Source organism: Gracilinanus agilis, chromosome 2 (assembly GCF_016433145.1).
Source record: "Gracilinanus agilis isolate LMUSP501 chromosome 2, AgileGrace, whole genome shotgun sequence".
Classification (NCBI taxonomy): Eukaryota; Metazoa; Chordata; class Mammalia; order Didelphimorphia; family Didelphidae; genus Gracilinanus; species Gracilinanus agilis.
In genome coordinates, this window is record NC_058131.1 from 238,385,458 (window position 1) to 238,411,062 (window position 25,605).

The 25,605-nt window shown below is 36.9% G+C and overlaps 1 protein-coding gene across 1 annotated transcript in view; it reads left to right on the forward strand.

Annotated features, from left to right (window-relative positions):
* NUDCD3 (NudC domain containing 3) overlaps nt 1–25,605 on the forward strand; it is a 146,283-nt gene that overhangs the window by 107,184 nt on the left and 13,494 nt on the right. The window contains exons 4-5 of the mRNA XM_044659613.1: nt 4,283–4,426; nt 17,852–17,884. Coding sequence (XP_044515548.1) covers nt 4,283–4,426; nt 17,852–17,884 — 177 coding nt within the window. The remainder of the gene's footprint in view (nt 1–4,282; nt 4,427–17,851; nt 17,885–25,605) is intronic.

Genomic DNA, 25,605 nt, shown 5'->3' on the forward strand with positions numbered 1-25,605 from the left:
AAAAGTTCTTGTTCAACTTCATCTTCTGAACAGTTTAGTTTTAAACCCTTCTGCTTTTTGCATTCCTTGTTCTGTAGCTAATGCTAATAATAACTGACATTTATATAGTAGTTTATAGTTTACAAAAGGACTTTACATAACCTGATAACATCTCATTTGATCATCCAGAGAATGTGCTAGGTAACTCAAGTAGGTATATCCTTATTAAAATGAGAATACGAGGGCTTTAGAGAGGTAAAGTAAATTCCTTGTATGTAGCATAGAAGGCCTTTAATTATGTTTGTTAAGGGGAAGTTAGGTAGCTTAATGGATAGAGCACCAGGCCTGTAGTCAGGAGGGCCTAGGTTCAAATCTGGCCACAGAATACCTCCTAGTGATGTGACCGTAGGCAAATCTCAAGTCATCTTCTGACTTCAAGTCCAGTGTTGTTGTTGTTGTTGTTGTTGTTTTGTTTTGTTTTGTTTTTGCTCTTGTAAACTTAATTCTTTGAGTCCCAGTCTCCATTTTTTAATCATCTTAAAGGACTTCATATCACACTCAAGACTTTGGAATAAGTTTATCTTATGTCTTGGATTTTTCCCAACTATATATTTTTTCCTTGTAAGTTATCACCTTCTAGCTGGACTATCTTAATCTCAATTCTTCTCTGAAATTAACAGTTACTTGTCAGCCACAATTCATTTTAAATAGATCATGTAACACTTCTGAGAAATGATTGCAGAAACTTAGTTGATAAAAATATTGTCCTGTTCTAGTTTATAGGAATGGCTTCTGGAAAAATGATGGGGAGACATAAGAAGTTTTTTCTAGATAGATCCTTATTATCAAATTTTAAGACACCTGAATTCTCTAGCTTCACTCCTGCCCCTAACTTATTTGTATCACTTTTCTGCACCTTTCTTATTGATTTATTTCACTTTCTTTAGACTGTTTAGGTAAGAGAATATATTTATGTCTTATCATGTCATGGGGAGAGTATTTAAAAAAGTGTTCACATTTCCAATTCAGAACTTTTAATAGTTATACTGATATATCTTAAGACATAGTTCTCTTTCAAGATAAATCTTTTAAAATTTCACATTTTGAAGTTTTAAATACTTACAATCTCCTGTTTGATTTTTATTTTGATGAATTTCTGCTTGGAAAAGCAACAAAGCTTACTTTGTTCTATTTCTCAAGTTTCTGTTTTGTTTCTTCATTATTACCTTAGGCTAATTATGGGCTAAAATTATGAATTTTTAACATATCTACAGGATTGTTAATACCACTTTGGAAAAAGAGGACAACCAGTCAGTTGACAAGCATTTGAGTATTTCTCAGGTAGAAAATATTTTGGCCTTATTATGACATGTAAGACTTTACCAAAGACATCCAAGTGACAGTGTAGCCTTTTTTTGCCTGATCAGGTGTTCCTTGCTCTCTAGCTGGACTTCTTGGTAATATATTGGAGTCCCTGAGAGTATATCATGGGTTCATATATGTCATAGGATGTGATTCTCTTTAAAACCATGCTGACTGTCACATATTTGTTCTCAAGTCTTATAAGGTCAGTAACCCATTGTATTAAAGGGCAGGAGAGTGAACTATTGAGATCCTGTCACTGCATCTGCTATTAGTGCAGAAGCTATTTGTGCTTTAAAAAACAAACAAAACCTCAAGATGTTATTTTCATGTCTTAGAAAATGTTCAGAAGAAAAATTTGACATCTTGTGGTGTATGAAGGTTCTATTAGAGAGACATCTGCAATGGTGGTCACATAGAAGTATAGTAAAGCATTCTTATCTTTTCCTCATTTCTAATAATTAGCAGATTTCATTAAAATGTTGTTTTTGGCAACTAAATTTTTTAATCCTTTAGTCTCTGAGAATTCACTTCTCTTCATCAGCATTGTTATACCATTATGCCAGTTTTGACTAATTCCTATTGGCAGACTTTTCCAGTCTTGTTATAGTTTGCTCCCATCCATATACTCTAGCTATAATGGGCTTCTTGCTGTTCTGTGAATCTGACAGTCTATTTCCTAATCTCATGTCTTTTTGATAAATGTCCCCCATAGGGGATAACTCAGTGGATTGAGAGCCAGGCCTGGAGAAGAGAAGTCCTGGGTTCACATCTAGCCTCGGATACTTCCTAACTGTGTGACCCTGGGCACGTCACTTAATCCCCATTGCCTAGCCCTTACCACTTTTCTGCCTTAGAATCAATAAATAATATTGATTCTAAGGCAGAAGGTAAAAAAAATAAATAAATATCCCCTATGCCTGGAATACTTTCTTTCCTTGTTTCTCCCTCCTGACTTACCTTGCTTCTTTTAAGATGAGGCTCAACTCTTAACTTCTAAAAAAAGCCTTTCTCCCTCTTCTCTTCTCTCCCCTCCTCCCCCATATAAATCATAGTTCTACAGTCACAGCTGTTGTCATCCTTCTGAGATTACTAAATCTCTTAAGTGTATTACTAAATACACCAAGTATGTCTTGTTTGTACTTAGTTGTTTGCGTATTATTTCCTTCATTAGAATGTGAGCTCCTTGAGGGCAGGGCCTTTTTTTGGCCTTTCTTTATTTCCCTAGGACTTACAGTACCTGGGATAAAGTAGGAATTTAGTAAATGTTTGTTGATTAAGAAAGAAGGGGGCAGCTGGGTAGCTCAGTGGAGTGAGAGTCAGGCCTAGAGACAGGAGGTCCTAGGTCCAAACCCGGCCTCAGCCACTTCCCAGCTGTGTGACCCTGGGCAAGTCACTTGACCCCCATTGCCCCACCCTTACCAATCTTCCACCTATGAGACAATACACCAAAGTACAAGGGTTTAAAAAAAAATCAAAAAAAAAAAAAAAAAAAGAAAAAAGGGATAAGATTTGGCAACTGATTGGATGTGTGAGGTAAGAATGGGGATTACAAGTATGACACTGAGGTTATAAACCTGGGTGACTGGAGTGGTAGTACTTCCCTTGTCAGAGAAATCACTAATACTCTCTGGATGTCAGTTTTTTTTAATGCTACAGAAGTCGATATAATTTTGCTAAAATATTTGCTCTCTAATAATAAGAGAGGGGTAGAATAGATAAATTAATACTTGCTCATTTATATCAGGCTCTTGTAGCATGTAATCACTAATGTTCTGAGTAATATGATTTAACTTAAAGTATGTACAAGCCTATGAACAGATTTATAACAGTATTTGACTATTACTACTTTACTGGCTTTTTTTCTGTCTCAATAAAAGATTTAGTTTCATATTTGTGTCCTGAACTAAACTATACAGAGTATGAAGTTGTACATCAAAATTCATTATTTCACTTAAATAAAACACTAAAGAAAATAGCCTAATTTTTCCATTGCTTTATGAAATAATTATGTTTTAGCAAAGTTTGCTATGACACAAATTAGAGAAAATTCCCATTACACATTCATTTTCATTACAAAATTCCTGCATATACTTTCCCCAAAAAAATTTGGGTTAGAAAAATTTGGCAGCAAATGGGTTAAGATCATGATCAGCCAGGGGCCAGCGGGGTAGCTCAGTGGATTGAGAGGCAGGCCTAGAGACAGGAGGTCCTAGGTTTAAATATGGCCTCAGACACTTCCTAGCTGTGTGACCCTGGGCAAATCACTTAACCCCCATTGCCTAGCCCTTACCACTCTTCTGCCTTGGAGCCAATACACAGTATTGACTCCAAGATGAAAGGTAAGGGTTTTAAAAAAAAAAAAAGATTGTGACCAGCTCAATGGCGTGCTGGTTGATAAAGTATGCCAACTTTCTGTATCTGCCCAAAACTTTTTTTAGCTTCCATTTTACATTTTCTTTGGTCTCAATACTTTATAGATCTCACCTTCCCAAAGATAGCCATTTCTCCCTATCCTGAAAAGTTGATTACTGTAGACACAATAGCTTAGTGTAGAAACTCCCCTTCTCCTTTTGTCTAGCTAGCTATATTGTTTAATGGAGATATGCTATAATGTCATACTTTGTCAACAAATCTTGAAGTTCTGGTTTCTGTAAATGTGAAATAATACCATATTAATTCTAGACATTTAAAATAGTACATATTGTATTTATGATAGCCATTTACAATTTGAGTATAAACTTGCAGTATATATAGTCTTGGTGAGTTTATACTTATCCCTGTTATGGTATCTGAATTCTCGCTCTGTTCTTTAGGAAGATGACTGGCTCATGTATCTCTTGGAAATGGGGTTCTCCCCATTTTATGAGTTTAGTCCTTTTCTCGCAAGACTTCTTCCTTCATGATATAACTCAATTATTTCCTTTTCTTATATTTTTAGGTGTCTGTGGATCTCAGCAGTAGTTCTATTCGTGTGGCAATACTAGAAGGGAATGGAGAACGTGTTCTCATGGAAGGAAAATTCACCCATAAAATCAACACTGAAAGTTCTTTATGGAGCCTTGAGCCAGGGAAATGTGTCTTGGTAAGGATAATATGGTCTTGATATTTTAATTTGATTTTTTTCCCCCATCTCTAGTGTTCTTGAATTTTTAAAAATAAATCTATGTAATTCTGATGACCTTTTGAAATAAAAAAGTCTTACTATTCTTAAGTAGTGACATTTATAGTTCCAATTGGATCAAATGATGGAGTGTCCATTTTTCACAATTTTAGTGAAAAATATGTATTTTTTTGGTGATCTTTATCTCTCCTCTGAATGTTGTCTTAAGACTTTTGAAAAGACCCATGTTCTTCCTTAGTACTACATCACACTGCTTCTCTATTGTGTTGAGAAGTTATATACATATTAGCTATGAATCAGTGTTACTTAATACTGTTTTGGTATAAATTCAGTTACTTTGGGGCAGTAATAAGCACTGTTTTTGGGGGGGGGTATCAAATGAATGTTTAAGTGTCTGTGGCCACAGAGTTCTGCTTGTTTTCTTTTTTCTTTGGTGCATTGATAGATCTGTGATCTCATTCAGGTGGATATGCTTTTTGGTAATATAGGTCATAGACTACTGCTCTTGTCATTTTTTGTCCATATTGTTCTCTAAATCCTCCATGGTCTCTCTGTCTAACATATGGATAGTCTTCCTCAAGATCTCTTAACATTACATGAATACTAATAAAACACATAGGTAGATCTGTATAATTGGAGAAATACTCATTTTTCATGAACAGGTTGAGCCAATATATTTAAAAAGACAATTCTTCCTAAAATAATTAATTTATTCAGTTCCATTTTTGTTAGCCTACCAAAGAACTATTTTATAGAACTAGAGAAAAACAAAAACAAAATTCATCTGGAAGAGTAAAAGATCAAGAATTCAAGGAAATCATTGGGAAAAAAAAATGAAGAAAGGCAGCTTCGCTGTACCAGATTTCAAACTATATTACAAAGGACAGTAATCATCAAACCAATTTGGTACTGGCTAAGAAATAGTTAGTGGATCAGTGGAATACATAAGGTACACAGTACAAAGTAGTAAGTGACCATAATAATTAGTTTTTGATAAACCAAAATTGACAAAAATTTTTAGGAAAACTGAAAAGCAATCTAACAAAAACTAGATGTAGATCAGCATCTTAGACCAAGATAAGGCAAAAATAGATATATGATTTAGATATAAGGTGATATTGTAAGTAAAGTGGGGGAACATGGAAGATTTTACCTATAAGATCTCTGGATAAGGAAAGGGTTCATGATCAAGTGAGACAGAAAGGATCACAAAAAGTAAAATGGTTACTTTTGCCTTCATGAAATTGAAAAGGTTTTACACATACAAAACCAGTACAGCCAGTATTAGATGGAAAACTGGAGGGAAAATTTTTATGGTAAGTTCATTTAATAAAGGCCTTATTTTTCAAACATATATGTATGGAAGACAAATTTGTAAAAATTAGATCCATTCCCAAATTGATCAAGGGATCAAGGATCAAAGGATATGAACAGGCATTTTTCAAAAGAAGAAATAAGAACAATCAATAGTGATATGAAAAAATGCTCTAAATCACTAATGGTTAGAGAAATACAAATTATAACCATTCTGAGATACCAACTCATATCTATTATATTGAATAACATGACAGAAAAGTGTGTGAATTAAATAATTGGGGGTCCTCCAACCCAATCCAATCCTGAAAGGACTTACCATGGTAGTCAGAGTCATTTATCTGACAGCCTGATGTAATAGCCTGACATGATAGCAAGATGGCGGAGGGCATGGCGTATGAAAGCTATTGGCCAATAGAAGGATCTGGGAGAGACCTTTAGGTTTGAAAAGCCAGCATAGGAAGTTCAGTCATTGTCTTTACCCCCTTCCCTGTTCCTGGTCTACTTTCTCTGAGTTTTTATCTTGCTTGCAATCTCTTGCAAATGGTGGCATGGAGGAGACCTGGCTGCCAGGCTGGAAATTTGGGATCTGATCTTACTTTTTAGTTAGAAAGGCTAGAAACCTTCTTTCTTTCTTTATCTTTACCAATAATTACAAATTTAGTATAAAATCTCCATTATTAATTTTTATTCATAACAAAAGGAAAATGATAAATGGTAGAGCATTTATGTTTTTTGGTGCTTCTGAAGTGGGATGATCCAGAGAGAGGTGTGGTCACTGCTCTTTTGATTTGCAGTCCTTACCCAAAAAAGGCCCCTGTTTCCTTGCAGCCTCTAGGACTAGTGTTCTTCTCCCTGAAATTGGATTTGAGTCATGGAGTTGTCAAACAAGGTGCATTTTTAACAATATTTATCTATAAACTAACCTTTGTAAGGAAAAAAAAATTTCTTCAGTTGTGATGTTTTTCTCTTCTGCCACTGGCACTCTAGATACGCTCTCATAGACTCAACAGTTGACCAGTGTTGCCAATGAGTTCATTTGAAAATTTGCCAGCAGAAGAACAGTAAATAAGCAGAGGATAAGTTTAAATCAAAGAAAGCCTTAATATTGCAATGAGAATCCATATACTATTTGTTTCTCAGAATGTTCCTGATGGTTTCAAGTTGGCTTTGTAATGTATATATCCCTCAATCACGGCTTTGAAACAGCCAGACATTTGAGTTGCAAATCAGAATATCTTTGTCATTTGGTTAAATAGCTCATGAGTTACTAGGTAATGGGAATGAGGACACTACTCTGGCGCAGTATATAGAACCCATAAAGGTAAATGAATTAATCTGACTCTCCATTGAGAATCAGTTTGTGCTTGGATGTTGAACCTTTATGTTGATTTTGAAACAACTTGATGACTGGTTGAGGGACTGCAAGAACTTGTTTTGCTTAATCTGAAGTAGTCAAAGATGGATCACTGCACGAACACCAAAATTTTGAGTTATTATGATAGTTTAGATTAACTTCAGAAACAAACCTGTAAATAATGTTTTAAAAGTAGATGTTTGTTGTTGTAGAAGAAAAAATGTTTAAATAATTGGGCAGTTATTTTCCTGCTTAAGACATCATTAAATAATTTTTTGGAATGAACCCTTTAGACTATTATCACAAACTCCTTGGGAATTCATAAACCTTTAAATAGAAACCACTGATATTAAGAATATCATCTTTGGGGGCAGCTGGGTGGTTCAGTGGATTAAGAGCCAGGCCCAGGGATGGGAAATCCTGGGTTCAGATTTGGCCTCAGACACTTCCTAGCTTTGTAACCCTGGGCAAGTCATTTAACCCCCATTGCCTAGTCCTTGGCATTCTTATATACTTAGTATAGATTCTAAGACAAGGTAAGATGTTTTTTAAAAGACTATTTCAGCAGCTACAGGTTAATGATGTTAAGAAAAGAAATATTTAGCTGATATATGCTACTGTGCATTCACCACATACTAATGCAAAAATCATCCATTTGTTCAGTAAAAAACACCTAAAAGCAGATGGCAAAATTAAAGCAGAAATATTCAACAACTAAGACCAACAGCCATCCATCCAGAACAAGCTCCTGGCAATCAAGCTCTTTGGTTGCAGGAGGCAGATGCCAATCAGGGCAGCAACAGATGTGGGAAGGGAGTAGGGTGGTGATGGTCACAACAGATGTTAGATAGAAATGTCAGACTCACAAAATTGAAAAACTTAGAAATTAAAATTAAAGATTTTTTATTCACTTGGAGGACTATGATTTGGAATTGAACCCCATGACCCACAGCCAAATTCTTATATATGTTAAAACAGACTCTCCTCTTGGGCCCACCTTGTAGCAACTACAGAGAATATTTTCCAAGCTTGTATAGTGCATGGCTGTAACAGCGCTTGGTCTTGCAATTAACTAGATTCGAATGTATAAAACAGCATGCTGCAAATTCCTTTCTTCTTATGACATTGAGTTTGTTTCAGGTTTCATCTTTTTCCTGCACCTCTTCTCATCCTAACATAGGCATGTTGGTATGATAGCATTCATTAACTTACTTACTGTCTCTGATCTGAAGAGAGAATTTTTCTTGTTATGCAAAAACTTTCTTGAATATTACTTCTCTGTGGACTCTAGTGGGTTTGCTTAGAACTGAACCCAAGAGATTTGGGAATAGGAATGACCTCCAGATCACTGGCCCTGTAGCCAGTCTTAAAAGGATTAATCACTGGAGAAGGGGCCCAGTATCAACTGTCCAGCTGTCATCAGTGGCTAGGAAAGCCCCAGAGCCTCTGGTATAGCAGCATCCCCACCATTGCTTTCATCCCAGTCCTTAGAGATAATAGTCATAGGAATCAACTCCTATGAAGATGTGACCTGGTAAATGATTCTGTGGGTTCTCTAACCCTACATTCTTATTAGCCACAGCTACTAAAGACCTAAAGAGGAGAATCTCAGCATCACCAAAGTCCTTGACATTGTCAAATGGTTCATCATCAGAAACAGAAAATGATTTGTCGGCATTTACTTTGAACCCTAAGGAATAAGATCTTTCCAGATGACTTGTGGCAGAAATCTCAAATATGGTGCCTCCTAAATTAGAATGTAGCTCCTTGAAAGAAAGAAAGATTTGGTTTATCTGTTTCTATCTCCAGCTTTTAGCACAATGCTTTGCACATAGTAAGAGCTTAATAAATATTTTTTTATTCATTTATTCATTCTAAGATATTTGGGAACTTGTATGACAGCTACCTTTTTCAGATGTGTAATTCCTGAAATTTCTTATTTACTTTACATATTATGTTTTTGTTGGCATATATTCCTTATCTCATGCTTCCATTAGCTCAGAGTGTAAGTTTTAAATTAAGAGCAACAGATGCCAATTTAATAGCACCCCTTTTTTGTCAAATGATGGGAGGATGTGTGGAGTAGGAGTTGCATAGACTTCACCTCTTAGAAATAAAAATTCTTTGGTCTTTCCTCAGTTCTTAAGACTTGGAACATATGAAAAGAGCTGACATTTTTTGTTAGTTGTATTTCTATCCCCTCCCCCCAAATTTTAAACATTGTTTAGATAAGGTAGTAGATAATATTTTATTATTAAAAAAAAGAGAGAGAGAGAAATGAATGTACTGAAAGATTAATTTAATTGACAGACCTTATAACACCACCATTAATTATATCTCACTTTGCTTATTCCAAAGGCAAATGTGCATCTATATTTGGGGTAGGAAACTAAATATATTTTTATTTTTCTTGGGTGGCATTAGAGTATACCTCTCTGATTTTTATAACCATAGCTAGTAACTGTTTCCCCAAGCTTTGATATGAAAACTTTCCATGGAGAACTAGCAAAATGCAAAGTTATCATTCTTATTTACCTCTATCCATTCCTAACTAGAGTGATTAAAATATACCTTGCTTACTGATAGTTCACCTGTTAGAACCATTAAATGTGATTGGATAATAATGTAAACCATTTCAAAAAGGGAATAATAGTGTTAAAGCACACATATTTTGCCATCTTGGCCTATAACCTATATTTCTTAACTAGAATAGGGAAGTCTGAGCGATAGGCAAGAATGCCTTTTCTTTCTTATTGGAAGTTAAGCATCATAGGATGAACTCTCCTTTTGTGGTAGTGAACAAACTCCTTCAGAAGTGTTTTCCATATTCCGCCATAATTATGTCATCTGATAGTAGGTGATTCTTGACTCCTATTATCCTCTAAATGTCTCATCTTCAAAAAAACTTTCCCATCTTCATACAGCAGTTCCATTGAGCTCTTTTCCTTCAAGGCCTCAGTTCTATTCTCAGTCTTTATTTTCCCTTTCTCATTATTTTACAGTTTTCCAAAGTAGACTTTGTACCTTGGTGGACTCTAGATTTAGAAGGTCTCATACTTAAAATAACTTTCAAGCTATGGGTTCCAACAGCTGAACAATCTTCATTATTTTCTAGAGGTGATTAGTTAGGGCCAAGTTTTCTCTTTTGGTCCTTGTCCAATAGATTTCTGCACAAGTACCTCTTTTTAATGCTTGAGCCAATTTAGGCCAGTGGATGAAATGGCAGTATTAGGGGCATCCAAGGAGTAAAGTGCAAATAAATAATTATAATAATATCTATATCTCCATATAGATAATAATGAATCTTGTGAGTGCTGATGAGGTAACCAAAAAGCCAATATATATATAGTCTTAGACTGCATTTAAGCATATCTTTGAGGAATGAGGAAATGATAGTTCCTTTGTACTCTGCCCTAGTACTACATCTGAAGTATTGTATTCAATTATGTGTGCTACAGTTTAGGAAAGAACACTTGTAACCTATAAAAAGGCAAGAGGAAGAAACTAGAATGGTTAAGGACTTTAAATCCATTCATTATAAGGATCAGTTGAAGAAGCCATGGGTGCCCATTTAACCTGGAGAAAACTGTTCAGTGAAATGGCAGGGACATTATAGCTATGTTCAAAGATTTAAAGGGTTGTCATGTGAAAGAAGGATTGAACTTTTTTGTTTGGTACTAGAGAGAGAACAAGGTCCAAAGTAATGAGCATAAGTTGAAAAGAGGCAAGTTTAGGCTTGATATTAGGAAAAATTGCCTAACAATAAGAACTATCCAAGGTGGAATTGGTTGCCTTGGGAAGTAGTGGATTCCCCTTTTCTAGGGGTTTTCAAGCAAAGGTCTAAGGTCTCTTCCAGCTCTGAAATTCTGTAATTCATGCTACTCTTCTTGATATACTCTACCTTCATTGTCTCATATTTTTATTCTGTTTTCTCCTATCTCTAGATCTTTGTTTATGCAGTCCTTGTGCAAGGGCCAGAAATCGACTTTACTCTAAGCTACTATTTCTTCTTTTCAAGGCTCAACTCAGGTGCTTTATGAGCCCTTTTCTACTCTTCCCCTCTTCCCACTCAGCAGCTCCCTTCTCAGATTTCTTACAGCACTGTTTCCCGAGTCCTTCCTTTATGCTTTCAGCTTTATTACTTATAGCATGAGTTCCCTTTATCATAGTTATTGTGTCTTTTTTCATTAAACTGTTCAAATAGCCTACCATTCATGTGCTATTTATCTTAACAGTTATCTTAGCTTTTAGAGTGCCTTTCCAGTAGTAGGCACGAAACATGTTGTTTTAGAACCTCAGAGGTTATTTAGTTCTCTTTGCCATTTTAAGTGAATTCATAATTTGGTTGATAAAGTAATTGTTTGACCACTCACTTTAGAGCTGTGTCATACATTTTTTTTCTTATGAACTTCATTCTAAGATGAGCCCTAAATAATTCCTGATCAAACCTTACAGAGTAACATTGGATTATTTTAGGATATAAACCTAAAAAGGTTTACAGTTACAGTTACAGAAAGGTAACAGTGTCAGAAGACATTAAAAAAATACATAAAGGGGGCAGCTGGATAGCTCAGTGGATTGAAAGTCAGGCCTAGAGACGGGAGGTCCTAGGTTCAAATCCGACCTCAGACACTTCCCAGCTGTGTGACCCTGGGCAAGTCACTTGACCCCCATTGCCCACCCTTACCACTCTTCCACCTAGGTGCCAATACACAGAAGGTAAGGGTTAAAAAAAATACATAAAGACAATAATTTTATATTATAATGTCTTAAAACACTAAAGGCACCAATATGGAATAATGTTAATTCATACCACTTAAGTAAATAAAGATTAAAATTATTTGTAAATATTATAGCATATCAGCACCAAATATTATGACATATAAAAAGGAAATCTTATTGAGTTTTACACACACACACACACACACACACACACACACACACACACACACACACTTCAGATATACAGAGTCATCTAACAGTTCTGTGGATTTTTTTTTTTTAATTCAACTAGTGATTTTATTGCATAAGGAATTTCTCCTAATGTGGACTGGCAAGCATCTGCTTTGTAACCTCTATAGTCTTGAAGACTATATAAATATAAATATAAAGACTTATAAATAGCTGGGACACTGAGATGTTTAGAGTCACACAGTCATTCTGAGTCAGAAGTGGAACTTGAATCCACCTGAAGTCTTCCTGACTGAGGCCATTTCTGTCTCTCAAAACAGTTATTATCCCCTTCATTTGACAGAAGAGAAAACAGCTTCATTGAGATTATGACTTGCTCAAGACCACATAACTAGCTATTTGCTTCTACCAACCACTGTTCATATTTATTACCAAATCCATTTTTAAAACCAGAAACAATTGTGGTGAATAGTTTAATCTCTAAGTAACAGGCAAGCAAACTGCTGGCCTAGGCATAGAGTAAGTAGTGAAGTACTACCCTTTTTTTTAAGATCTTAGATTGTTAGAGATGGAAGTAGCTATGGAAATTGCCTTGTTTCATCTAACTCTTAGTTTACAGATGAGGAACGTATTATCTAGAGAGATTAGGTGATTTACTTAAAGTCATGAAGGTAATGACAGAGTTAGGAGTGGAACTCAATCAAGTTTCCTTCTAGTGCTTTTCCATAATATTTAACTGACTTAACTATAGTTAGTAAGTAGAATTGTTATTTTTACCAAGAGAAAATAAGTTCCTGGGCTCTAGGTAAATTATTTTTGTGCGCAAGAATATTTACATGACTTTGTTTTTGAGGTACTGATCTCCAAAACTGTGTCATTTGTTGATCTATTTTTCATTGTAGCACACCACAAATGAAGACTAGTTTCAGTTTGTAACTAATAGCAAGGCAGTCCTGTATATATTCTCCTCCCTGGAGTGGAACAGCTTCTGGTGATCTCCTTCTAAATTGTGTTATCTGACATTATTGATGTCTTCACAGAGAAGGGAATAAGCTCCATAAATCTTTCTCCCTGCTGAGATTATTGCTAAAATAAAACAAACTAAAACATCTGGCCTCAGTGACTGACTTCTGGGCTTTGCTGGGAGGGAAATACTTAAGGTTTGTAGTTGTGGTATTTTGAATCCAGTTAATATTATAAATCAATCTACCAATTCATTACTTATTTCAGTTTTCTTATTTTTGTAAAATACATTTATTTCTACAAGCCAACCCTTGCTTATTCACATTAATGGAGGTAGAACATACCTTTAGATATGTGAGGTAGATATTCCCCAAATAAGCCCATTTCAACTGGAGATACTATGATTCTGTCACTTTATTGGACTTGGATGTGTTTTTGTATTTGCATTTGAATATATGTAGTTAACATTCTGGAAATTCACTTCTAACAGAATAAGTTCTGTTAGAATAATGAAGGCATATTATAAAGTCCAGGCTTAATAAAAGCCTGGCAGCTCTCCAGTTTCTACATCCTGACCCCTGCTTAAATGAACTTCCTTGCCACTTACTTCATGCTGGGAATAGACAATTTTCTTTCTGATAGAAAGCACCAATTTCTCTAGAGCAGGAGGACTAAGTTTAAGAATGTGGAATTTTGGGGGGCAGCTGGGTAGCTCAGTGGATTGAGAGCCAGGCCTAGAGACAGGAGGTCCTAGGTTCAAATCTGGCCTCAGACACTTCCCAGCTTTATGACCCTGGGCAAGTCACTTGACCCCCATTGCCTACCCTTACCAATCTTCCACCTATAAGTTAATACACAGCAGAAGTTAAGGGTTTAAAAACAAAAACAAAAACAAAAAAAAAGAATGTGGAATTTTTAAGGCTTCTCTGCCTTCTTCTAAGTATATAGTATGGCAACAAATCAAGTAATTGAGGAACAAATTGCTTATGAACTTGAAAATGAGAATGTTGAAAACTCCCTCCCCATTGGGCCTGCATATACCAGAACTTGATCTGCATATATATTCCCCATAAATTTCAACAAATTCAACAAATCTTAAGTAAGTACCTACCTTGTAACAAGTAGTTGGGTAGGTGCTGAAGGAAATAAAAAAATAAAAGAGGTATATCAATATCATAGTTATAGTCAATAAACATTACTTAGGCATCAGACACTGTGCTAAATGTGAGGGATATAAAGACAGGCAAAACCTACTATTTCTGCCCTAAAAGAGCTTATTTTAATGGTACAAAAAACAAATATATACATACAAGATACATGCAATGGTAAATGAATAGTCTCAGAGGGAAGCCTTTTCATTGGCTGTCTCCCATTCCTCAAGTTCTTTCTTCTTCAACTTTGCCTCTTGGCTTTAGTCAAAACCATGTTCAGATCCTGCCTTTGTAAGAGAGGCTTTTCCCTGTATTCTTAGTGCTTTTCCTCCGAGACTACGTCCTATTACATAGCATATGTGCAATGAAATAGTAGGTCAAGTGTGAGGAACAGCAAAAAGGTTCATATATCTGGTTCTTTAGGGTACATGGAAGGAAATATGTAAGAAAACTAGAAAATTTGGAAAGGGTCAGGTGGTAAAGGGCTATGCAAGCCAAATAGAAGATTTATATTTGATCTTAGAAGGAACAGGGAGCCCCTATACTTCAGTGAGTGGGGGTATGACATGGTCAGATGTGTTTTGGGAAAAATCACTTTGACAGCAAAGTGGAAGATTGATTAGAGTAGTAGGAAGACACTTAAGGCAGGGGGACAGACCAACTGGCAGGCATGATTATACTGACGAGGCACTGTACCAGGGTAATGACTGTGTGGAAGGAGAGAAAGAAATATACTTCACCCAAAATGGCTTTGCTATTCATCACCTCATCTCCCATCTCTTGTGACTTTACTCAGGTAATTCTTTAGGACTGAAATGCTTTCCTGTTAACCTCCTTTTCTTAGAATTCTTAGTTTCTTTCAGAAATTGGCTTGTGTGCCACTGGCATCTTTATGAGTTCTTTCCTGATTCCAGTAGTTGCCAGTGCCTCCCCAAATTATTGGAGAGTATTGATTTTATATCTCTTAGATGTGTATTTGTTGTCTCCTCCAATTGAATGGAAGTTCCTTGAGGACAGGATCTGTTTCATTTTTGTCTTTAGATCTCCAGTACCTAACACAATACCTGAAGCATAGTAGCAAGCCTTAATAAATGCTTGTTGATTGTATGATTGACTTACTGAGGCACTTGCCCTCAAACTGTCACATGAGTATGACTTCTGCCACATTAGATGTGTGTACACATTAAAAAGCTCTCCTAGAGATGTGGCAAAATTGGGACATTAATGCATTGCTGGTGGAGTTGTGAAATGATCCAACCATCTGGATGGCAATTTGGAACTATGCTCAAAGGGCTTGAAAAGACTATCAGCCTTTTGATCCAGCCATAGCATTGCTTGGATTATACCCCCAAAGATATAAGGAAAAAGACTTATACAAAAATATTTATAGCAGCGCTCTTTGTGGTGGCAAAAAATTGGAAAATGAGAGAATGTCCTTCAATTGGGGAATGGCTGAACAAATTGTGGTATCTGTTGGTGATGGAATACTATTGTGCTCAAAGGAATAAAGAACTGGAGGAATTCCATGTGAACTGGAATGACCTCCAGGAATTGATGCAGAGTGAAAGGAGCAGATCCAGGGAACATTGTACACAGAGACTGATACACTGGTACAATCGAACATAATGGACTTATATCCTAGCAGCAATGCAAAAATCCAGAGCAAGGCTGAGGGACTTATAAGAAAGAAAACTAGCCACATTCAGAGGAAGAACTGCGGGAGGAGAAACACAGAAGAAAAACAACTGCTTGAACACATGGGCTGATGGGGATATTATTGGGGATATAGACACTAAATCAGTGATTCCCAAAGTGGGTGCCACTGCCCCCTGGCGGATGCTGCAGCGATCCAGGGGGAGCGGTGATGGCTACAGGTGCATTTGGGAGAGGTGAATAACTGTAAGGGGGCAGTGATAGTATGTGACAGGGGGCGCTAAGTAATAATTTTTCTGGAAAGGGGGTGGTAGGCCAAAAAAGTTTGGGAACCACTGCACTAAACGATAACTCTAATCCAACTATCAATAATATGGAATTAGGTCTTGATCAATGATACATGTAAAACCCAGTGGAGTTGTGCGTCAGTTAAAGGGGGGTTAGCGGGGCTTGGGGGAGAGGGAAAGAACATGAAATATGTAACTAGGGGAAAATATTTGAAATTTTAAAAAAAGCCCTTCTAGAGAAAAAGATTTAGGTAGGAAAAGCCTGGAAAGAAATAGTAGATCTTTTCTGATGTCATTAACGGGTTCTGTAAAAACACATGAAATAATATTGCAGGGGACAATAGCTAGTTCTACAGGGAAAATGCTTCAAATGAGAATTCAGCCAAGTACATCATCCTAGGGACTTGAACTTTCTAGTTAGATGTGAGCTGAATGTATAAATTATGCATCTATGACCAGGCCTGTGTGAAGGAAATTTACTCTTCTGGGGTCTCACACTTGACCTCATGTCCTGCCATCCATTTGACCCAGAAGCCAGGGCTATGTGAGGGAAATTACTGGGTAAATTAGGTCACTTGAGTCTATGTGAGTCCATGTGAGTTTGTGTCACCTATGTGAAGGTCACAGGTTTGTGACCTATGAACTTGATCCAGATATGACTCTGAGTTTGACCCAAAAGTGAGAGAGAGGATAAAAGCAACGATAGAGAAAGTGTTCTCTCTCTATCTTTGGTGATTGGCCAAGGAAACTGCTGCTGGTGGTGGGTCAGGCTGAGAGCACCCACATGGTAGTTAGATTAGACTCATTTACTTTTATCCTTCTACTTATTTCTGGTCTTTTACCTATCCAAGTCATTCTAATAAACTGTATTAATTCAATCTTCTGGGGTTTTGAGTAGGATGGTATGCTGTCACTGGTGCCTCTACCTCCACCTCCACTATTGCTACCAGCTCTTCTCTTTTAGCCTCCAGGCCCCTACTTCTGGCCACCCCTAAAAAGTACTCCCCCCCCCCCCCACACACACACACACTTCGCTGCATCCCATCCCCTCCCATTTCCCTCTGGCCTCCGAGCACTCTTCCCCCATCTTTCTAGGCTTAGGACAACTTTAGGAGTGGGGTGGAAAGAAAGTTGAGCCCTCTCTCCCCCTTCCCCCATCTCTCAACCTAGGATTGTCGCTTTCTCCTTTTTGGCTTGGCAATCCAGGGGACCCCCTCCAGTCTCCCAAAACACTACCATGAATAAAGTCTCCATCAGCAATTTAAATGAGAGCATCACTGCAGCAGACTTGGAGAAAGTGTCCGTGGAGCATGAGATCCCATAACAGCCAGGTCTTGGTTAAATCTAGCTATGCCTTCATGGACTGCCTGGACAAACACTGGGTGATGAACGCCATTGAAACTTTCTTGGGGAAAGTGGAACTGCAGGCAAAAAAAACTGGAAATTGAACATTCTGTCCCCAAAAAACAAAGGAGCCGTACAATTCAGATCTGAAATATCCCACCCCAGCTTTGATGGGAGGTGTTTGACAGCTCAGTATGGCACAGTAGAGAGCTGTGAGCAAGTGAACACAGAGAGCGAGACTACAGTGGTGAATATTACCTACTCCAACCATGAACAGATCAGGCAAATCATCATGAAATTGAATGGCCACCAGCTAGAGAATCATTCACTAAAGGTCTCCTACATACCTGATGAGCAGATGGCTCAGGGTCCTGAGAATGGTCACCAGGTGGCTTTAATTCCCAAGGTCAACCTCACCAGGGCTCACCTATGGTGGCAGGTGTACCCTCCAAATAATAGCCAATTCTTAGACTGGCCTTAAATTAATAAAGTTTATTAGAATTACATGGATAGGTAAAAGATCAGAAATAGGTAGAAGGATAAGAGTAAATGAGTCTAATCTAACTACCATGTGGGTACTCTCAGCCTGACCTCCAACAGCAGCTTCCTTGGCCCATCACCAAAGCTAGAGAGAGAACACTTCCTCCATCATTGTGTTTATTCTCTCTCTCACTTTTGGGTCAAATTCAGTCATGTCTAGATCAAGTTCATAGGTCACAGTCCTGTGACCTTCATGTAAGTGATGCAAACTCATGCAGACTCACATAGACTCAAGTGATCTAATTTACTCAATGATTTCCCTCACATAGCCCTGGCTTCTGGGTCAAATGGTTGGCAAGACATGAGGTCAAATGTGAGATCCCAGGAGAGTAAATTTCCTTCACACAAGTCCAAGCTCTAGGATTTTAGGATCCTAGATCTAGAGCTAGAAGGGACTTCCTAGGCCATTTAGTCTAACCCCCTCTTTTAACAAATGATGAAACTAAGGCACAGGGAGGCCAAATGATTTGCTCAAAGTTACCCAAGTGGCAAGGGTTCTAGTAAAAATTTAAACACAGGTCTTCTGACTACAAAACCAGTACCCTTTCCACAGTGCCATGCCTAAAACATGAAATGAAGTTTCTGGAATTTCTCACAGACTAACAGAATTTCAAAAGTGTAAGGAACTTTAGCAGCCATCTAGTCCAACCTGTATCCAAGAAGGAGTTCCTACAACACACCTGATAAGTGGTCGGTCATCCAGCCTGTGCTTGCAAGTTTGCAAGCTCTGCAAGCTTTCTGCCTCTACCGAATGCTCTTGGTTTTGCCCTATAGGGCCAGAGAACAAGTCAGATCCCTCTTTCACATGACCGTCTTCAAAATGCTTGGAAGATGTGGCATAGATAAAGATGCAGCAAAGGAGATATTGGAAGGAGTCATCAGAATGATAGGAGAAAAAGCAGGAGAGAACACTATCATGGAAACCTAGAGAGGAAAGACCTAGAGAGGAGAAGAGAGTGACTGACAGTATCAAAGGTCTGCAGAGAGGTCAAGAAGGATGAGGATTGAGGAAAGGCCTTTTGGGGACAGATAGGTAGCTCAGTGGATAGAGAGCCAGTCCTAGAGACAAAGTCCTGGATTCAAATGTGGCTTTAGACACTTCCTAGCTGTGTGTACCCTGGGCAAGCTCCTAATTCACATTGCTCACCCTTTGCCAACTATTCTATCTTGGGACCAATATGTAGTTTTGATTTTAAGACAGAAGGTAAGAGTTTAAGAAAAACAAACAAACAGAAAAGGCCTCTTGATTTGGCAATTAAGAAATCATTGGTAACTTTGGAGAGACTGTTTTTGGTGAATGATGATGAGGTTAGAAATCAGGCTGTAAAGGGTTTAGAAAAGAGTGAGAAGAGAAAGTGGAAATGCCCATTATGTAAATGCTAAAAATCCTTTTTAAGATAACTTTACAGTCAGGGCACAAGCTGAGCATTATGTTTCCCTTATTATCCAAAATAAATATAGACTCTTATTACAGCTTCACCAATTGTAGATGTCTCTACGAAGTTATTCAGAGAGTGAATGCTCTCCTTCCTACTGTCCATTTATACATAAAGGAGTTTATCTTGTGCCTTTTTGGAGAAATGAAATCACTTCCTTTCCAGTACTAGTTTTCAATTGCCGTAACCTTTGATATCATAAATATTACAATTTCTCGGGAGGGGAGGAAATGAAGACTTAACAACATTTAAGAAGAAATATTAAAAATATGACTATCATGGGTTTGTTAGCACCAGTGGATTAAGTTCTGGGCCTGGAGTCAAGATGACCTGAGTTCAAATATGACCCCTGCCTCAGTTTCCTCAATTGTAAAATAGGTATAATAACCCTTGTAGGATTGTGCTGTTAGGATCAAATAACATCATTTTTTATGGTGCTTAGCTCATAATAAGCATTATATAAATGCTTATTCCATTTCCTTCAGGACAGTATTTGATGTATTATATCATTTTTAATGGTTTATCAGAATTTACTTTTTCAAGTGTGATTTATAAAGGTGATTCTTAAAGATGATTTTTAAATCATATATCAGAGCCAGCTTTTTCCCCCTATGGAAACAAATTTCTGAAATTGTAGCATTAAGTCAGTGGGAAAATAGAAATTGATTTTTAAACTTTATTCAGTTATTTAAGTATCTACTCTGTAAAGTGAATTGTACTTATATAGTCAGATGAAGTGTTTTTAGTTTTAAGTACTACAATTCAGAAGCTACTCTTAACTGCCACATTTGGGTTGTAGACCCATGTCTAGAATCTCTGACTGAATTTATAGCCATCAGACTGACCCAGTTGATTATCAAACATTTTTTTCGATAATAGGATTTTTTTCCTCCTTATCTCATAGATTCTATAGTAGACACAGAAGGGCAGGCATTCAAAGCAAGCAGGGGTGGCAGCTAAAACTGTATGACATTTCCTGCCTTCCCCTCCTCCTACACCTCAGAATGTTAAATGAGAATCTTTGGATTTCAGGCAAGCTCTTTTCTTGGTTAGTGAAATGTAGTCTTAGCTCTGGCAGCAATTCTGATGGCTTCTCATTTCCCTGGAAGTCTCATTCAATCACATAAACCAAGTAGTTAGCTTGCTTATAGTGTTAATTTCTTAATCAAGTGGGGAAACTGACAGTTTCTCCCACTCACTACTGGGGGTGGCTGAAGGTAGGCATTCCTGTTTTGTGCAATTGAGATTGCTGGTGCCCGCATATTCTCCCTGTTAACAAGAGCCTTCGGGAAAGCACACTTGTAGCCCTAGTTTTTGTGTGACACTGGTTTTAAAAAGTAAAATTTAGTTGCTTTTTTACCCCTGACAATTTAAAAACTTATCTTGCCTAGTTGGGTTATCTCTGCTCATTATTGCATACACTTCACTTTGGGTTCCAAGTAAAAGCTACAAAGTAAGTGCCTTTGACAGTTGATATCTAAAATAGGATAAATGCTGAGAACATAAGAATTAGTATAAGCAGAGAATTGTGAGCCAACATTTTCCACTGGTAGCCATAAGTCTAATATCATTCCCTAATTTCTATGTCTACTGATTGTTTTGATGTTCTTCTCCCCTCTCTTCCCCACCTCCACTTCTTGAAACTTGAATAGGGAAAATAGCCTGAGGTGGTAGAATTACAAGGCAGATATTTTGATTAGTTATTTTTAAAAATTATGTTGTGGAGAATCATGCCACTATTAAAAAAGGAAAGGAGAGCAAAAGACATTGAAAAGAACTAGATTTATCTGTTGCTTTTAAAAACATCTTGAGCAAAGCAGAGGAGTACAGAGCATTGGCAGTGGCTAAATAGTATTGCATCAAAATAGCATATTTTCACTGTATTATTTTTACTCACCTACTGGAATAGTATACAAAGGAGGGAGTGATCCATGGCAATGTAGAAAATTCTGTGTTCAGTAGCAGCAATTTGAGGGAAAATATTTGCATCAGATATCTAAAATAAAAGTCTAGTCTGGTATCCAGTATATAAAGGGCCTTGACACAAATATATAGAAGACCAAGAGTCAGTTCTCAATAGATAAGTAATCACAGAGGATGAACAGTTTTCAAAAGGACCTTTAAAAATTCTTAAACACTTTAATATATAATATATGCTGCTATGGCCATTTGGAATAATTAAGATGGCAGACTTGTATTTTGTGTTGCTCATAGCTGTTTCACATTCTCTTCTATGTTTTATAGCATCATGGAACGAGGCAAGGAATTGGAATACATTTTAGAAGGAACCATTTGGTGGAAGTTGGCAAGATGAAAACTGACTTCATCCCTTAGCAATCCTATCAAAATATGCTCTGAATAATTAATAAGAAATGTGAATTAAAACAATATGGAGATTTTACCTTATATCCATCAAACTGGCAAAGATGAGAATAGTTGGAAATACTGTTAGAAAGGCTGTGGAAAGATAGGTACAGGAATATACTTTGCGTGGAGCTGTGAATTGGTACGACTATTATGGAATGGTTTTGAATTGTATGAGAAAAATCACTAAACTGTTCACCTTTACCTTCCATCTAGCTGTCCACCTAAGCCATCTCATCATCTGACTTCTATTACTAATCTGATCTTACCCACCTACTCTAGCACCCTCTAGGTTGGTCAGCAGAACTGAGACCTAGAGGAGCCTACCAAAATTCCATGTTCCTTATGCCCTGGGGAAGTGAATTCACTTGTCTTTGGAACCTCCATACTAGGGCCCAGACAAGGGCCAACCAAATAACAGACAACTAGCATTTGCCATCCACTAGGCTGTCTTACCATCAGGTCTATTTCCCCAAACTCAACTCTTCAGAGCATAAATTACCTTCCCTGATCACTATTTCTACGTGTGTGTGTGTGTGTGTGTGTGTGTGTGTGTGTGTGTATGTCTTCCTTTATTAGAATATAAGCTCTTTGAAGACTGTTTCTTCTTAAAAATATTTGTATTCCACTACCACACCAATGCAACTACTAGAAGTCCGTTACATTTGATTGTGCCACAGTGTATCAGTCTCTGTGTATAATGTTCTCCTGGTTCTGCTCCTTTCACTCTGCATCAGTTCCTGGAGGTTGTTCCAGTTCACATGGAATTGCTCCAGTTCATTATTTCTTATAGCACAATAGTATTCCATCATTGAGGTTGATCTTGAATGATCTCCAGATCCCCTTTCCCCTCTTCCCAGTCCTAGAAGCCTATCACCAAAAATAATGTAATATAAAAACCAAGTTGGGTCTGTATTCTCAAGGCTTGGGCGCAGCTAGATTCAAGAGAGAGGAGAAAGAATATCTGTTAACCTTGCCGTGTTCTATTTCTTTTCATCCTAATTGTATCCTAGATTGAACTAGGACTGAACATGCCAGAATGGAGCAACTTAGTTCAAGATCTTTTGTCTTCTTTAAATCCCTGAAAACCTTGGAAGAAGAAAAAAAAAGCATCCTGTTTATCTGTCAAACCAGTTATATAGATTGACCTGAATTTTTAAATATAAAATTAGGGTTTTATCTTATGTCAGTTCTAGTTCCTTTGCTTACTTAATTGTAATGGACTAGGGTTAAACTCTGCTGCCTATCTTTGGTAACCCTAAAGCAAGATATGGTGGGAGAACTTAGCTATCGCTGTTCCCTGGTATAACAATTGACCCCTATATTGTAAAAGTTTTTTTTAAGCTTTAAAAATAGGCTTAAACACCACGATGTATAATTTATGATGCTTCAGATATATGGAATAGATTTGGGAGTCTTTTATCTTAGGTCCTCTCACAAAACCTCATGGGATGGCCAACAATTGAAGCATCTTTGGAAGGAACAACCTGGTGAATGTTGACAAGATGCAGACTGACTTTTGTGGTATCAGATAAAACATTATGCCTACCTATTCATTTCTCTTTTTTCTTTTTCTCTCAAACTTATCTTTCCAATAATGAACAAAATATTCAGTAAAACTTATGAGTACTACTGTTTACAAATTTTGGAATGCAGTACATTTATCTGTGGATTAAATTTTATTATTTTATATGATTACTAGAATATAAATACCCTGTCTTTATGACCACCTCCAAAGATGCTTTATAGTGTTGTGCATCCTGTGGGCATCAAGGAAAAATGCTATTCTAATGATTAGCTTTATTATAGGACTTTCAGCCTAGAGGATCCTAGGGCTCTTTACAAATGACACCCTAGAGTGACTTCATCCACTGCAGTGTGGATATTACTGGAATACAATGTGGTGCAATTGCAAATGCAAAAAGGACAATTTATTTAACTGACAGAGTATGAAAAGGAAAAAATATTATTAAAATAGGACTGATGATTTAAATGAGGCAGGATGTATTTACTTCATTTGTATTAGAATTTGGGCAGACTTTAGTACAATTAAAAAGAGTTTATTGTCCAGAAAAATGATACTACTGTCAGTCTTGGGAAGAGAGAAGGTGGCAAAGGGAAGTAGTTTACTGAGAAAAATACTAGGAACACTTCTGACTCTGAAGGGGGTGAAAATTTTTTCAACTGATGAAACAAAGTGATCATGAACAGAACTTCAGATCTTGTACATTCTACTTCCATGTACAATAAAACCTTGTATTTTCTTTGTGTAAGGTTAATGGTCATATCCTTATGATATTTTTCCTTTTTTTTTTTAACAACAACAAAACAGTTGCAAAAGTTTCCAAGAATTTTTTAATATTTTAGTTAGAGATTTTGAATAAACCATTTCCTGTGAGTTATTTTCTAGGTAGGCAGGTATGATAGAGTCTAGGTGGTGAATGAAAAGCAAAATAGAACTTAAGTTCAGATATGTTTAATTAACACCATATGAGCCTACTTTGTATATACATATCTTTGTGTACATGTATATTATACATTTATATATACACAGAATTCCACTCTATAGCAAAGAAAGGAGAAATGTGTTTCCCACTTAAAAAGAGTTTTCATTGCATTGGGTTGAATGTCTAAATTTTGTTCAACTAAGTAAATATGGGGTCAGAAAATCAATATAAACCTAGATTTTGGTAAACAGGAAGTGATCTCCTTAGGAACTTGTCTGTTATGTAGTCTAGGTCACAGAGAGCTGGCATTCTAAGAGAGGACAGAAAGCATTTAGAAATCTGTTGATTTCATTACTCTTTTCTTCCCCCTTCCCAACCCAATAGATAGTTAGAGAAGAACTACTTTTTCTGTAAGTGTATTTGTAGCTTGCTGACCTTCCTAGGTAGTTATGCCCACAGAATGATCATAGTTCTTTATCTTTTAGTTGGACCTTGTTGGTGGGTAAGTGGGTGGGGAAGAGATTTACCTTCATAAGATCCCCCACAAGCCTATTTTTGTCAATACCTACCCCCCCAATCCTTTAGTTCATTAGAAATTATAATCTTCTGTACTAAAGCTTTTAAGATAGAGGTTCTTTGAGTTCTGACCCACATTTTAATCCTATGGGGATTCTAACTATGGTAGAGAAAGGAGAGTGGAGCATCTGTTCTTTTTGAGCTGTCCGATTGATTTATTTATTCGGCCAAACTTTAGAATTATGGAAGGTGATCCACTCAGACCCAAGATAAGTATTACCAGAATTAACAACTGATGTATATGTGTCTAGTACATGTTATCAGGGGAGTGACAAATATTCCATATATGTTAATGATTAATCTTAGTGGTTTCTTCACTGGGAATAGGAAACACTTCCCTTTTCAGAGTAGGAAACTGGGGCATCTACGTTAGCACCAGGCTGCAGTCTTAGTCTTTTTTTTTTTTTTTTTTTTTAACTCTCTAGCATGGTTTCACTTGAAGTTTAACTCAGGAAATCACATATTTCAAAACTGGGAGAAACTTTTATAGCTCTCCTACTCCAGTCTCCTTTATAAAACAGATGAAGAAGTAGAGGCCCATAAAGATAAAATGATCAAGTTTGCTCCTTTACTCAGTGGTTAATCTGAAGCAACTTCAAGCAACTTTACTCCTAGTCCATTGCCCTTAAATCTTATGCATCTCTCACTTATAATTAAATATCATTTAGTTTATAAGCTTCTCCAGGAGTGAGACCATGCCTTTTTTTTTTTTTTTAAACCCTTACCTTCTGTCTTGGGGTCAATACTGTGTATTGGCTCCAAGGCAGAAGAGTGGTAAGGGTAGGCAATGGGGGTCA